At 42.9% G+C, this 13,710-nt stretch overlaps 2 protein-coding genes across 2 annotated transcripts in view; one reads left to right on the top strand and one right to left on the bottom strand.

The window, feature by feature from the left end:
* The window catches only part of LOC134347747 (secretin receptor-like), an 87,563-nt gene extending 79,551 nt beyond the window's left edge, over positions 1 to 8,012 (bottom strand). The window contains exon 1 of the mRNA XM_063050153.1: positions 7,901 to 8,012. Within this exon, the coding sequence (XP_062906223.1) occupies positions 7,901 to 7,999 (99 nt within the window). The 5' untranslated portion in view covers positions 8,000 to 8,012. The remainder of the gene's footprint in view (positions 1 to 7,900) is intronic.
* Positions 8,013 to 13,269: 5,257 nt separating this feature from the next.
* The window catches only part of cfap221 (cilia and flagella associated protein 221), a 200,030-nt gene continuing 199,589 nt past the window's right edge, over positions 13,270 to 13,710 (top strand). The window contains exon 1 of the mRNA XM_063052456.1: positions 13,270 to 13,324. The gene's annotated coding sequence lies outside the window, so the exon portion shown is untranslated. The remainder of the gene's footprint in view (positions 13,325 to 13,710) is intronic.

The raw sequence follows: 13,710 nt of genomic DNA, 5'->3' as shown, positions 1-13,710 counted from the left end.
TATGGCTGAAATTTCTGGGAATAGTTCACAAGATTCAGGATAGATAGGTCTCACAGAAGAAGATGTTCTCAAGTAGCAGAAGTAGGCAACTGTGGCTGACAAGGAAAGTTAAGGACTGCAAAAAGCTAAGGAAAGGGAATATAAGGTAGCAAAAGTGAGTGGGAAGTTGGATGATTGGGAAGGTTTTAAAATCCAACAAAAGGCACCTAAAAAAGCTACAAGAAGGGAAAAGATGAACTATGAGGGCAAAATAACCAAAAATATAAAACAGAACGCCAAAAGTTTTTTCAGTTACATAAAAAGGGAGGTGAGAGTTGATATTGGACCACTGGAAAATGATGCTGGTGAGGTATTAATGGAGGACAAAGAAATGGCAGATGAACTTAATGGGTACTTTGCATCAGTATTCACTGTGGAAGACACTAGTATTGTGCTAGAGGCCTGTTAGCGTCAGGGAGCAAGTGAGAGTGCCATTGCTATTACAAAGGAAAAAGTGCCAGGCAAACTCAAGGGCATAAGTCACCTGGACTAGATGGGCTACATCTCAGAGTCCTGAAAGAGGTTGCTGAAGAGATAACGGATGCATTGGTCATGATCTTTAAAGAATTACTTGATTCGGGGATGGTCCTGGAGGACTGGAGGATTGCAAATGTCACTCCACTCTTTAAGAAGGGAGGAAGGCAAAAGCAAGGATATTATCAGCCAGTTAGCCTAACCTCAGTGGTTGGGAAAGTGTTGAAGTCTATTATTAAGGATGAGGTTTCGGGGTACTTGGAGACTAATGATAAAACAAGTCGAAGTCAGCATGATTTCTGTAAAGGGAAATCTTGCCTGACAAATCTGTTAGAGTTCTTTGAGAAAGTAACAGGCAGTGGATGTCATTTCCTTGGATTTTCAGAAGGCACTTGATAAGGTGCCATACATGAGGCTGCTTAACAAGATAAAATCCTATGGTGTTACTGGTAATACACTGGCATAAATAGAGGAATGTCTGACAGCCAGAAGACAGCGAATGGGAATAAAAGGGGCCTTTTCTGGTTGGTTGCCAGTAACTAGTGGTGTTCCTCAGGGGTCAGTATTGGGACCGCTATTTTTCATATTTGTCAATGACTTAGGTAATGGAATTAATGGCTTTGTGGCAAAGTTTGTGGATGATATGTAGGAGGAGGGATAGCTAGTGCTGAAGAAGCAATGCGATTGCAACAGGACTTAGACAAATTAGAAGAATGGGAAAAAAAGTGGCAGATGGAATACAGTGTTGGGAAATATATGATAGCGCATTTTGGTAAAAGGAACAATAGTGCAGACTATTATCTAAATGGGGAGAAATTTCAAACATCAGAGGTGCAGAGGGACACAGGAGTCCTTGTGTAAGACTCCCAGAAGGTTAATTTACAGGTTGACTCTGTGGTAAAGAAGGCAAATGTAACGTTAGCATTTATTTCAAGGGGAATAGAATATAAAAGCAAGGATATAATGCTGAGCCTTTTGTGAGACGCTAGTCAGGCCACACTTTAGTTTTGTCAACAGTTTTAGGCCCTTTAGGCCCCATATCTCAGAAAGGATGTGTTCTCATTGGAGAGAGTCCAGTAGAGGTTCATGAGGATGATTCTGGGAATGAAGGGTTTAACATATGAGGAGCGTTTGTCAGCTTTGGGCCTATACTTACTGGAATTTAGAAGAATGTAGGGAGATCTCATTGAAACCTACCGAATGTTGAAAGGTCCAGATAAGGATGTTTCCTATGGTGGGGGTATCCAGAATTCAAAATTGAGGAGCGACTTTTTAGAACAAGGTAAAAAGAATTTTTTTTTGCCAGAGAGTAGGGAATCCATGGAATACTCTGCCACAGACTGCAGTGGAGGCCAAGTCTGTGGGTGTATTTAAGGTGAAGTTGATAGCTTCCTGATCGATCAGGGCATGAAAGGATATGGCGATAAGTCAGGTGTATGGGATTGAGTGGGATCCGGGATCAGCTATGATGGAATAGCAGAGCAGACTCGATGCACTGAATGGCCTAAATCTGCTCCAGGGTCTTCTGCTCTGGTCTAAATCCATGCAGACTCAGTGAGGACACGCAAACCTCATCAAATCAGGACTGAACCCAGGCCTCTGGTACTGTGAGGCAGCAACTATGCTTGCTGTAACACTGTGCTGAAACTAGCATATATCTGCTTTTCAGTTAGCCAACATTTTAACAGATGAGTAATTTTCTGAGTGGGTTGTCCTGACAAAATAACAAAAAACAAAATGGCATTTTCTTACCAATTAAAGAAAGCATTATGGAGAATTACAAGCAGCTAAAATAGATAACAAACTACTGTAGGTACGTATGAGCTGAAAATGGCACATCTGTACTTTCACCATATAAGGTAATGGTATCAATGTTTGCTCAATATCACATTTAAACATTATTCATAACACAAATAAACAAAATTCCACGAAAGCTCAGGATCCCTCCTTATTTGCAGGAATCAGCTGAAATACTGGGTTAAAATGACTAGACATAACAGTAACAACAGCTTTGAAGTATCTACCCTCTTATTTCTTATTACATTTTAATACACACTTGTGCATACGATATGGGTTCGTTTCTTGAAACATGCATACCTAATCTAATGTGGTAAAACTTGTTTTTTATGACATACCCTGAACACTTTAGGATCCAGAACATATTGCACAGCTGACACCTTTGTATACTTAGGTGACCTGCTTTTATAGTCATAGTCATAGTCATAGTCATGCTTTATTAATCTCGGGGGAAATTGGTCTTTGTTACAGTTGCTCCATAAATAATAAATAGTAATAAAACCATAAATAGTTAAATAGTAATATGTAAATTATGCCAGTAAATTATGAATTAAGTCCAGGACCAGCCTATTGACTCCGGGTGTTTGACCCTCCAAGGGAGGAGTTGTAAAGTTTGATGGCCCCAGGCAGGAATGACTTCCTTTGACGCTCTGTGTTGCATCTCGGTGGAATGAGCCTCTGGCTGAATGTACTCCTGTGCCCACCCAGTACATTATGTAGTGGATGGGAGACATTGGCCAAGATGGCATGCAACTTAGACAGCATCCTGTTTTCAGACACCACCATCAGAGAGTCCAGTTCCATCCCCACAACATCACTGGCCTTACGAATGAGTTTGTTGATTCTGTTGGTGTCTGCGACCCTCAGCCTGCTGCCCCAGCACACAACAGCAAACATGATAGCACTGGCCACCACAGACTCGTAGAACATCTTCAGTATCCTCCGGCAGATGTTAAAGGACCTCAGTCTCCTCAGGAAATAGAGACAACTCTGACCCTTCTTGTAGACAGCCTCAGCGTTCTTTGATCAGTCCAGTTTATTGTCAATTCATATGCCCAGGTATTTGTAATCCTCCGTCATGTCCAAACTGACCCCCTGGATGGAAACAGGGGTCACTGGTACCTTAGCTCTCCTCAGGTCTACCACCAGCTCCTTAGTCTTTTTCACATTAAGCTGCAGATAATTCTGCTCACACCATGTGACAAAGTTTCCTACGTAGCCCTGTTCTCAGCCTCATCTCCCTTGCTGATGCATCCAACTATGGCAGAGTCATCCGAAAACTTCTGAAGATGACAAGACTCTGTGCAGTAGTTGAAGTCCGAGGTGTAAATGGTGAAGAGAAAGGGAGACAAGACAGTCCCCTGTGGAGCCCCAGTGCTGCTGATCACTCTGTCGGACACACAGTGTTGCAAGTACACGTACTGTGGTCCGCCAGTCAGGTAATCAAGAATCCATGATACCAGGGAAGCATCCACCTGCATTGCTGTCAGCTTCTCCCCCAGCAGAGCAGGGCGGATGGTGTTGAACGCACTGGAGAAGTCAAAAAACATGACCCTCACAGCGCTTGCTGGCTTGTCCAGGTGGGAGTAGACACGGTTCAGCAGGAAGACGATGGCATCCTCAACTCCTAGTCGGGGCTGGTAGGCAGACTGGAGGGGATCTAGGTGTGGCCTGACCATAGGCTGGAGCAGCTCCAGAACAAGTCTCTCCAGGATCTTCATGATGTGGGAGGTCAATGCCACTGGTCTGTAGTCATTGAGGCCGCTGGGGAGCGGCGTCTTCGGCACAGGGACGAGGCAGGACGTCTTCCACAGTACAGGAACCCTCTGGAGCCTCAGGCTCAGGTTGAATACATGGCGAAGTACTCCACATAGCTGAGGGGCCCAGGCTTTGAGCACCCGGGTACTAACACCATCCGGTCCTGCAGCCTTGCTTGGGTTGAGACGCTTCAGCTGTTTTCTCACCTGTTCGGCTGGGAAGCCCACAGTGGTGGTTTCGTGTGGGGAAGGGGTATAGTCATGAGAGCAGGGTGGGGGACTGTGAGGAGGGGTAGGAGGGGAGAGTGGAATATGTGTTGGCTGGGGGCCGACAACAGATGGCTCATGTGTGGGATGGGCAGGGGCCACAATGTCTTTTAGTAAGCATTTTACAGTAATTGTACAATTCTTCCGGAATTAAATAAAAAAATCATAAAACTTTGTAAATTGCAGGATCCTCATGAATAAGTAATATTTTTCTAAGAAAAAGATTATTACAATAGCACATTGAACTGCATTTGAGAGACACAGGTCATAAACTCTGCAGCAAGCCATAAACTGTTGGGCTTCTAGGTTTCTCGAGCACAGGTACTTATTAATTGTTGTCGAAACTAGAACTGTTAAGCCCTGGCTAAGCCTTCGCTAAGTCCATCATGGCTAAGCCCTCGCCAAGTTAATCGTGACTGCCACAGGTTTTCTGCTTTCAATGATTATTTAATGCGGACTCGCGCTAAGCACTGTGTCAGAGTCCTTGCGATGAGAATGATTTGTCTCGCAGTGTCGCTCAGTCATGCCACTGATGCTCTGTTGGTATTCCTCTGTATAATCTCTTGTTTCTGTCTCTACATGGAATTCTGCACCTAGGTTCAGTCATTGCCAGGACTCACTGTGACAGAGTTTGCTTTAGAGGTGGCTTTAGAAATCGTGGACGCATTGGTAATCATTTTCCAATGTTCCATAGATTCAGGATCAGTTCCTGCAGATTGGAGGGTGGCTAATGTTGTCCCTCTTTTCAAGAAGGGAGGAAGAGAGAAAACAGGGAATTACAGACCAGTTAGCCTGACATTGGTGGTGGGAAAGATGTTGGAGCCAATTATAAAAGATGAAATTACGACACATCTGGATAGCAGTAACAAGATCGGTCCAAGTCAGCATGGATTTACGAGGGGGAAATCGTGCTTGACTAATCTTCTGGAAATTTTTGAGGATGTAACTATGAAAATGGACAAGGGAGAGCCAGTGGATGTAGTGTACCTGGACTTTCAGAAGGTCTTTGATGAAGTCCCCCATAGGAGATTAGTGGGCAACTTTAGGGCACATGGTATTGGGGGGGCAGAGTACTGACATGGATTGAAAATTGGCTGGCTGACAGAAAACAAAGAGTAGCGGTTAATTTCGGAATGGCAGGTGGTGACCAGTGGGGTACCGCATGGTTCAGTGCTGGGACCGCAGCTGTTTACAATATATATTAATGATTTAGATGAGGGAATTAAAAGTAACATTAGCAAATTTGCCGATGACACAAAGTTGGGTGGCAGTGTGAAATGTGAGGAGGATGTTATGAGAATGCAGGGCGACTTGGACAGGCTGAGTGAGTGGGCAGATGCATGGCAGATGCAGTTGGATAATTGTGAGGTTATCCACTTTGGTGGTAAGAACAGGAAGGCAGATTATTATCTAAATGGAGTCAAGTTAGGAAAAGGGGAAGTACAATGAGATCTAGGTGTTCTTGTACATCAGTCACTGAAAGCAAGCATGCAGCTACAGCAGGCTATGAAGAAAGCTAATGGCATGCTGGCCTTCATAACAAGGGGAATTGAGCATAGGAGCAAAGAGGTCCTTCTGCAGCTGTACAGGGCCCTGGTGAGACCACACCTGGAGTACTGTGTGCAGTTTTGGTCTCCAAATTTGAGGAAGGACATTCTTGCTATTGAGGGAGTGCAGCGTAGGTTCACAAGGTTAATTCCCAGGATGGCGGGACTGTCATATGTCGAAAGATTGGAGCGACTGGGCTTGTATACTCTGGAATTTAGAAGGCTGAGAGGGGATCTTATTGAAACATATAAGATTATTAAGGGATTGGACACGCTGGAGGCAGGAAGCATGTTCCCGTTGATGGGTGAGTCCAGAACCAGAGGCTACAGTTTAAGAATAAGGGGTAGGCCATTTAGAACGGAGTTGAGGAAAAACCTTTTCACCCAGAGGGTGGTGGATATGTGGAATGCTCTGCCCCAGAAGGCTGTGGAGGCCAAGTCTCTGGATGCTTTCAAGTGGATGCATCTCACTTGTAGTAACTGCGTTTACTTCTCTTCCCTCAGATCCTTCAATGCTGCTAATGTCTTCCACAGTGAAGACTGAAGCAAAATATTCACTTATTTCATCTGCCATTTCCCTGTCCCCGTTATTATTTCTCTGGCCTCATTTTCTAATGGTCCTATATCCAGTCTCTTTCATTTTTTACATATATGAAAAAGCTTTTACTATCCCCTTTGATATTGTTTGCTAGCTTGCTTTCATATTTTATCTTTTCCCTCCTAATGACTCTTTTAGTTGCTCTCGTTGGCTTTTAAAAGCTTCCCAATCCTCTGTCTTTTCTGCTAATTTTTGCTTTGTTGTATGCCCTCTCTTTTGCTTTTATATTAGCTTTGACACCCCTTGTCAGCAAAGGTTGAACTATTTTGCCATTTGAGTCTTTCTTCGCACTTGCAATACATTTATCCTGCACCTTCCTCAATTTTCCCAGAAACTCACGGCATTGCTACTCTGTTGTCAACTCTGCTGGCATCTCCTTCCAATTTACTTTGGCTGCTCCTCTCTCATACCACTGTAATTTCCCTTACTCCACTGAAATACTGCTGCATCAGACTTTACTTTCACCCTATGAAATTTCAAGTTGAACTCAGTCATATTGTGATCACTGTGTCCTAAGGGTTGTTTTACCTTAAGCTCCATAATCACCTCCAGTTCATCACATAACACCCAATCCAATATAGTTGATCCCCTACTGAGTTCCACGACAAATTGCTCTAAAAAGCCATCTCATTGGCATTCAACAAGCTCACTCTTTTGAGATACATTTCCAAACTGATTTTCTGAATCGACCTGCATGTTGAACCATTTCCCCATAGCATTGCACACGCATGTAGAAAGGTCAACTAGTTTTACGTTACTTATTGTATATTATCAAACCTAGAATGAGAAGTGTATGTTTATTATATTTCCTGTAAGTGTTAGTAATATTTATCCGCCTGAATAAGATTGTTTACACATTTATTACTTACTGTCCATTACACCACTGATACTTAGGGCATAAATGACGGTCTTCCCTCTCTGTCTGTCCATACCGTCACACATAGATGTAGAAGGATTCTTCATTACTGTTTCCCTAACAATTTTATTTTACCCGTCTGGGTTGTTAGTCCTGAGCTGAACCCCCAAACCTGGAGGACCGATGAACTACTCTTAGTCCTGTTTGGCATGGGTGACCCTAACAAGAGCCAAAGCACAAGGCCCTGACTCCAGCCGACATAGGTCATTGAGGTATGCAAGCCTCCAAACTCCAAACAAGGTTATGGTCATCTTGGACATTACAAATTTAAGTTGAAGCCATAAATCAATGACCATTATAATTAAATACCCATAGATCTTATCTCTTTTCTGCTTTCAAAAGCCAGAGGCTTACAGCACTTATTAATACAAGGAGTGGCTGTAGAAACTATATGCTACAGTATTAGGGAGAGAAGAATTTTGAAAGGAAATATTGGATGTAGGGGGATAGAAAGGAGGAAAGAGCAGCATGGTAATGTGGTGGTTAGCATAGCAGTTTACAGTACCAGTGATCGGGGATCAGTTTCCACCGCTGTCTGTAAGGAGATTATACATTCTCTCTGTGATCGCATGGGATTCCTCCGGGTGCACCAGTTTCTTTGCATATTCCAAAGACATATCAGTTGGCAGGTTAATTGGTCATTGTAAATTGTCCAGTGATTAGGCAAGGGTTAAACTGAGAGCAATGCAGCAGCTTGGCTCGAGGGGCCAGACGAGCCTGTTCCACACTGTATCCCAGGATCTTATAGAGGTGGAAGTAGGATGCTGGGGAAGACATAGAAATGAAGTATATAAGAAATAAGGCCGATCAAAAAACCAAGAGATAACATACACAAAATGCTGGAGAAACTCAGCTGGTCAGGTGGGACCTATGAAAATGAATAAAGAATTGATATTTCTGATCAAGACATCCTGATGAAGGGTCTCAGCCCAAAATGTCAACACTTTATTTCTCTCCATAGATGCTGCCAGACCTGCCGACACAGCGTCTTGGTTGTGTTTCTCTCGGCCTATCAAAGCCATTTTATTAATAGAAAATGCACTTGGGCACTCTGGAACAAATACATATAATGCTAAGAATGCTCAGAGTCAATACAGCATCTGTCCAGGGAAAGAACTGTAGTTTAAACGTTTCAGCTCAATAACATTTTACAGAAACTGGAAAACAAGCATATTTTAAATTATAGAGGGGGAAAGGGGTGGAGAGAACAGATAAAAAGGAGAAGGGTAACATAAGCTATTGAGGGTGAATAAAGTAAAAGAGACAGGTGGAAGTCTCATTGGCGAGATAAGCAAAACCTCTAAGTGAGCCTTCTTGCAAAAGAAGAGACAGTTGTGGAAATCTGAATTAAAAGTGCTAGAAACATTCAACCAACACACATCAAAGTTGCTGGTGAACGCAGCAGGCCAGGCAGCATCTCTGCGAAGAGGTACAGTCAACGTTTTGGGCCGAGACTCTTCGTCAGGACTAACTGAAGGAAGAGCTAGTAAGAGATTTGAAAGTGGGAGAGGGAGATACGAAATGATAGGAGAAGACAGGAGGGGGTGGGATGGAGCCAAGTGCTGGACAGGTGATTGGCAAAGGGGATATGAGAGGATCATGGGACAGGAGACCCAGGGAGAAGGAAAAGAGGGAGGGGGAAAAACCCAGAGGATGGTCAGGGGGTATAGTCAGAGGGATAGAGGGAGAAAAAGGAGAGAGAGAGAGAGAGAAAGAATGTGTGTATATAAATAAATAACGGATGGGGTACGAGGGGGAGGTGGGGCATTAGCGGAAGTTAGAGAAGTCAATGTTCATGCCATCAGGTTGCTAGAAACATTCAGCAGCTTGACCAATTGCCGGAAAAAGTTAGAAGCTTGAGATGTGAGCTGAAGAGCTGTTAACGTAATCTTGCTATAAAGACAACAGATTTGCAGGTACTTTCCTGAGTGACTCTATGAAATCTTTTATTATAGGAGCTCCAATAGTTCTTCCCTTATTAACAAATGGAATAAACATTGCCAACTTTGTTGTTTTAGTAACCACACTTTTAGGTGTGCTTATGCGATTAATATGTTTAGAGGTTTTCCAACAATATGAAACTAGGTTTAGCTTTTACAGAAATGCATTGGGAGCCAGGAGAGAAGGAGCTTGGGCAGTCATGTAGCCTCAGCATCAAGCTAGACAGAAGAGAGCGGCTTATGACTCATCAGCGGTGACATTCTTTACAGGCAGTATACAAAGTGTAGATCACTTTTCTCAAAAAGTTGAAACAACAATGTTCCAAGAATCTTAGGGTATTGAATTAGGTGAAGTCCCATTTTCTTCTGGTTTAGTAGATATGCTCTCCCTTCAGTCAAAATGATCATAATTTCTATGCATTGGGCTCATTGCAGAATTATCCCCCAGGGATTTTACATTGTTTTCTCATAAAGGAAAACTGAAGCAAAGGAATCAGCTGTCAAATGTAGAGCACAAAATGTACAGATTAGTGTATTAAGGAGGGGAATTCCCATTAGCTACCATTTTATTAATATTAATTCTTTTACATCAATCCAAAACATCACAGTGCTAAATATTAAAAATAAATTGAAGAAGTGCGATATGTTGTGAATAGGTGATTACTTTAAAATAAAGTTTCCTCTGGCAGCTACCTCCATTTGATTCTCAGTTTCAACAGTTTGTTGATATGGTTACCGATGTTGTTGCTTTCCTTAATAGCTCTATCGAACTGTATATCTACCAAGGAGTGTTTTCTAAAGACACAACCCAAGTCACACTCTGGCATTCCTTTCTGTGCTAATCATGACATTAGTGAACTCCCTCTCAATATTGAGCAGTGGATTTCTAAGAGTACCTGGTATGTCTGATTTTGCCATGTCAAATCAAAAGACACAGTAAGATTATCTTTGAAAATTTGGTATTGAATGCAACATAGCTACATGGTAATCCCTGGACACCACCCTGAACAAAGTCCCATATAACTTTATGTTTAGACTAACCAGCAGTTTACCTCTCAGTCTCTTTGATCCCCTTCATTTCTCACCATAATCTTTGTTCTGTGGTTCATCTCTGCAGAACCTCCCATTTGGACCTTCCCTTGTATAACCAATTCAACTTTTGCAATGTTTGTTTTCTCACTTTCAGTCATGACTTTCATTCCTCATCTGCATGCTTTCTTTACGGATATGAGTCAAAACTTTATCCAGGTGAACACTGAAGTTTTTTAAGACATTGGTGAGGCCTAATTTGGAGTACTGTATGCAGTTTTGGTCACCTACCTCGGGGAAAGATGTAAACAAGTTTGAAAGAGTACAGAGGAACTTTACAAGGATGTTGCTGGGTCTGGAGGACCTGAGTTACAAAGAAAGATTGAATAGGTTCGGACTTCATTCCTTGGAACATAGAAGATTGAGAGGAGATTTGATAGAGGCATACAAAATTATGAGGGGTAGAGATAGGGTAAATCCAAGCAGGCCTTTACCACTGAGGTTGGGTGAGACTACAACTAGATGCCATAGGTTAGGGGTGAATAGTGAAAAGTTTAAGAGGAACACAAGGGGAAACATTTTCACTCAGAAAGTCCTGAGAGTGTAGAACGAGCTGCCAGTCCAAGTGGTCCATGCAAGCTCGATTTCAACATTTAAGAGAAGTTTGGACAGGTACATGGATGATAAGGGTATGGAGGGTTATGGTCCTGGTGCAGGTCAAAGGAATTAGGCAGTTTAAATGGCTCAGCATGGGCTAGATGGTCTGAAGGGCCTGTTTCAGTGCTGTCCTTTTCTATGACTCTAATATGTCTTGAAACTATATTGGTGATTCCCACCGGAAATACTTTCAGGCTGATACTTCATAAAAGGAACTGAATGAGGACCACGTGAAAATTAAGATTCAGGCAGTACCTGGACTATGTGCTAGTTATTACAGCGTACCTGCCTAAAAAGCACCTTAAATCGGTACAATCTGGAGGCTCACATCAATATCATGTGACTTCCACTCACAAAATTCTACTGTGCTCAAGGCCCAAGTCTTAGGGAGGGAATGTCGACTCAGACCATGACAGGCCTGTGTCGGGCACTTTCATGCCTTACAAGGTGCAGACTGGAAGTCTGTGTGGGCCACCACTCCTCGCACAGACTAGAGCAATGTGTGATTAAGTGCCTTGCTCAACGGCACAAACACGCTGCCACAGCAGCGGCTCGAACTAGCGACCTTGAGATAACTAGGTGAACGCCTTAACCACTTGACCATGTGCCCAAGTCTTAAGCATAACAAAATAGGTCTGAAAATCTTTAAATCAAGGCCTTTGGTTGAGTAATCCTACAATTAGGTTTTTATTAGAGAAAGTTATCTAGGCTGTGGATTAGATTGAGGGTAGCGACATAAAGATAAGATTGGGGATCAAGTAGTTCCATCAAAGATAAGAATGATGGTTTAAGTTGATGGCTCAGCTATTTAGGTTTACTGGGACAAGTGGGTCAAAGGTTTGGGGTCAGGAAAGGTTCACTTCAATAGACAAGAGTCCACTTCAAGAGTCCAACATTCATTGATGGCTCTATTGGTAGAGTGGCAGAGTTCTGACATTGATAAGAATATGAATGAGAACTGGTGGTCCAGTCCTGAAAAATGTTGGGTGGCCAGACTCACTAGCAAGATCCTAATACAGTTGGCAAAAAAAAACATTCCCTGACTGTTTCTGTGACTTTGGGTTGATGTTTTTTATTCTGGGTTTCTCCGCTCTTTTTTTTTGCCATTTGTGCGTTGGGTGTTTGATGTTTTCTTTATACAGGTTCCATGGTGTTTCCTTGTTTCGTAGCTGTCTGTGAGAAACCGAATCTCAGCGTTGTATACTGCATACAAACTTTGATAACAAATGTACACTGAATTTTTGAAAAAATACTCCAGTTAATGAGCGCTTCAGCTGGGGTGGCAGTGTGCCTGATAATTGTGTCCATTTGATGGCGCTGTAATTGCCCGAAGGCCTTCATGTGTAAAGATGTGAAATGCACAGCACATAAGATCTCCTTGCAGTAAATCTGACACAAGATACGATTGGCATCTAAATTAGTATATTAATGTTCCCGAATGCAGGGTCTTGACCTGACAATTCTTTTCCCTTCAAAAGATACTACTTTAAACTATTAGGTTATTCTAGCTGTTTGTTTTTGCTTTATAAAATACAAATTTCCCAACACACGATATACCTGATTATATTTACCATGACAACACACACAGAACGCTGGAAGAGCTCAGCAGTCAAGAAAGCATCTATGGAGAAGGCTTTTCGGGCCGAGACCGTTCATCAGGATTGGAGGGCAGAGAGGGTTTCACTAAACTCCCGTCAAAGGGAAGATTTAAACTTCATCAGGGTAGGCATCCCAAACAGGAAGGCTGATTAACACCTCCACCGACTAACCCCACCACTACTTTATTATTTCCCGACAGTTAACTAATGTATAGCCTAGCGTCACTTACGTATTTATATTTATGTTTTTAATCATTTATTTATTGAGATACAGCACCTGAATTCTGAGCTGCATCAGATCTCAAGTGACAATTATTTCATTCTCCTCACGCTTGTGTGCAGGAAATGTCATTAAGCAATCTTGAACTGAGTTCTGAAATTTAACTTCTTTTGGAGAAAGTTTTTAATTCCATTCTTATTTTGCAGGATATTCCTTCCCACCCGAGAACCCTTGACTCCAATATTAAAATTGTCAGAATAGTCATACGGAATTTAATTTAAAGCCACCTGGCATCATCTGCTTGTCTGAGGTGTATTCGGATGAACAATGCAGACCCGCGCGAACGCCCAGCGCCCCGGAGAGACCACATGACCGGAAGCTGCTGTTTGTTCCGGCGGCCCGGCTGCTATGGCAACGGGCTGTGGCAGGCGGAGTAAACGGGGTGTTTAGCGAACGGCAGGATTTTCCTTTCTCTGCGCAACAGGGTGAGTGAATTTTGCGCGACCTGGGCGATTCTGTGCCGCTGCGAAACGGGAACCAGACCCAGTGTACCTTGTACTTAGCCTCTTCCAATAAGAGGGCATTTGATAATCCCCTTCACCCTCCGCTGGCCCTTAGTTTACGCTCAGTTATTAAAGTTTTTACACCGTGCATTTGAAGCACGTGATGCAATGAAGTAGACTCTATTCCCTTAAATTTGGAGGGGTGGGGGTGTTGCTGGAAATGTGTTGAGGAAGGATGAACCCTAGGGGTTCCTAACTTTTTTGATGCCGTGGACCCCTGCTAGCCCTTCCCGTGGAGTGTTGAACTTGCAGCAATTGACCCATTTACTTCAACGGGCCTGAGCACTGGCAAAATTAGCCGTGGTAAA

Source organism: Mobula hypostoma, chromosome 6, assembly GCF_963921235.1.
Source record: "Mobula hypostoma chromosome 6, sMobHyp1.1, whole genome shotgun sequence".
NCBI lineage: Eukaryota > Metazoa > Chordata > Chondrichthyes > Myliobatiformes > Myliobatidae > Mobula > Mobula hypostoma.
This window is presented reverse-complemented; position numbering and strand designations above follow the sequence as displayed.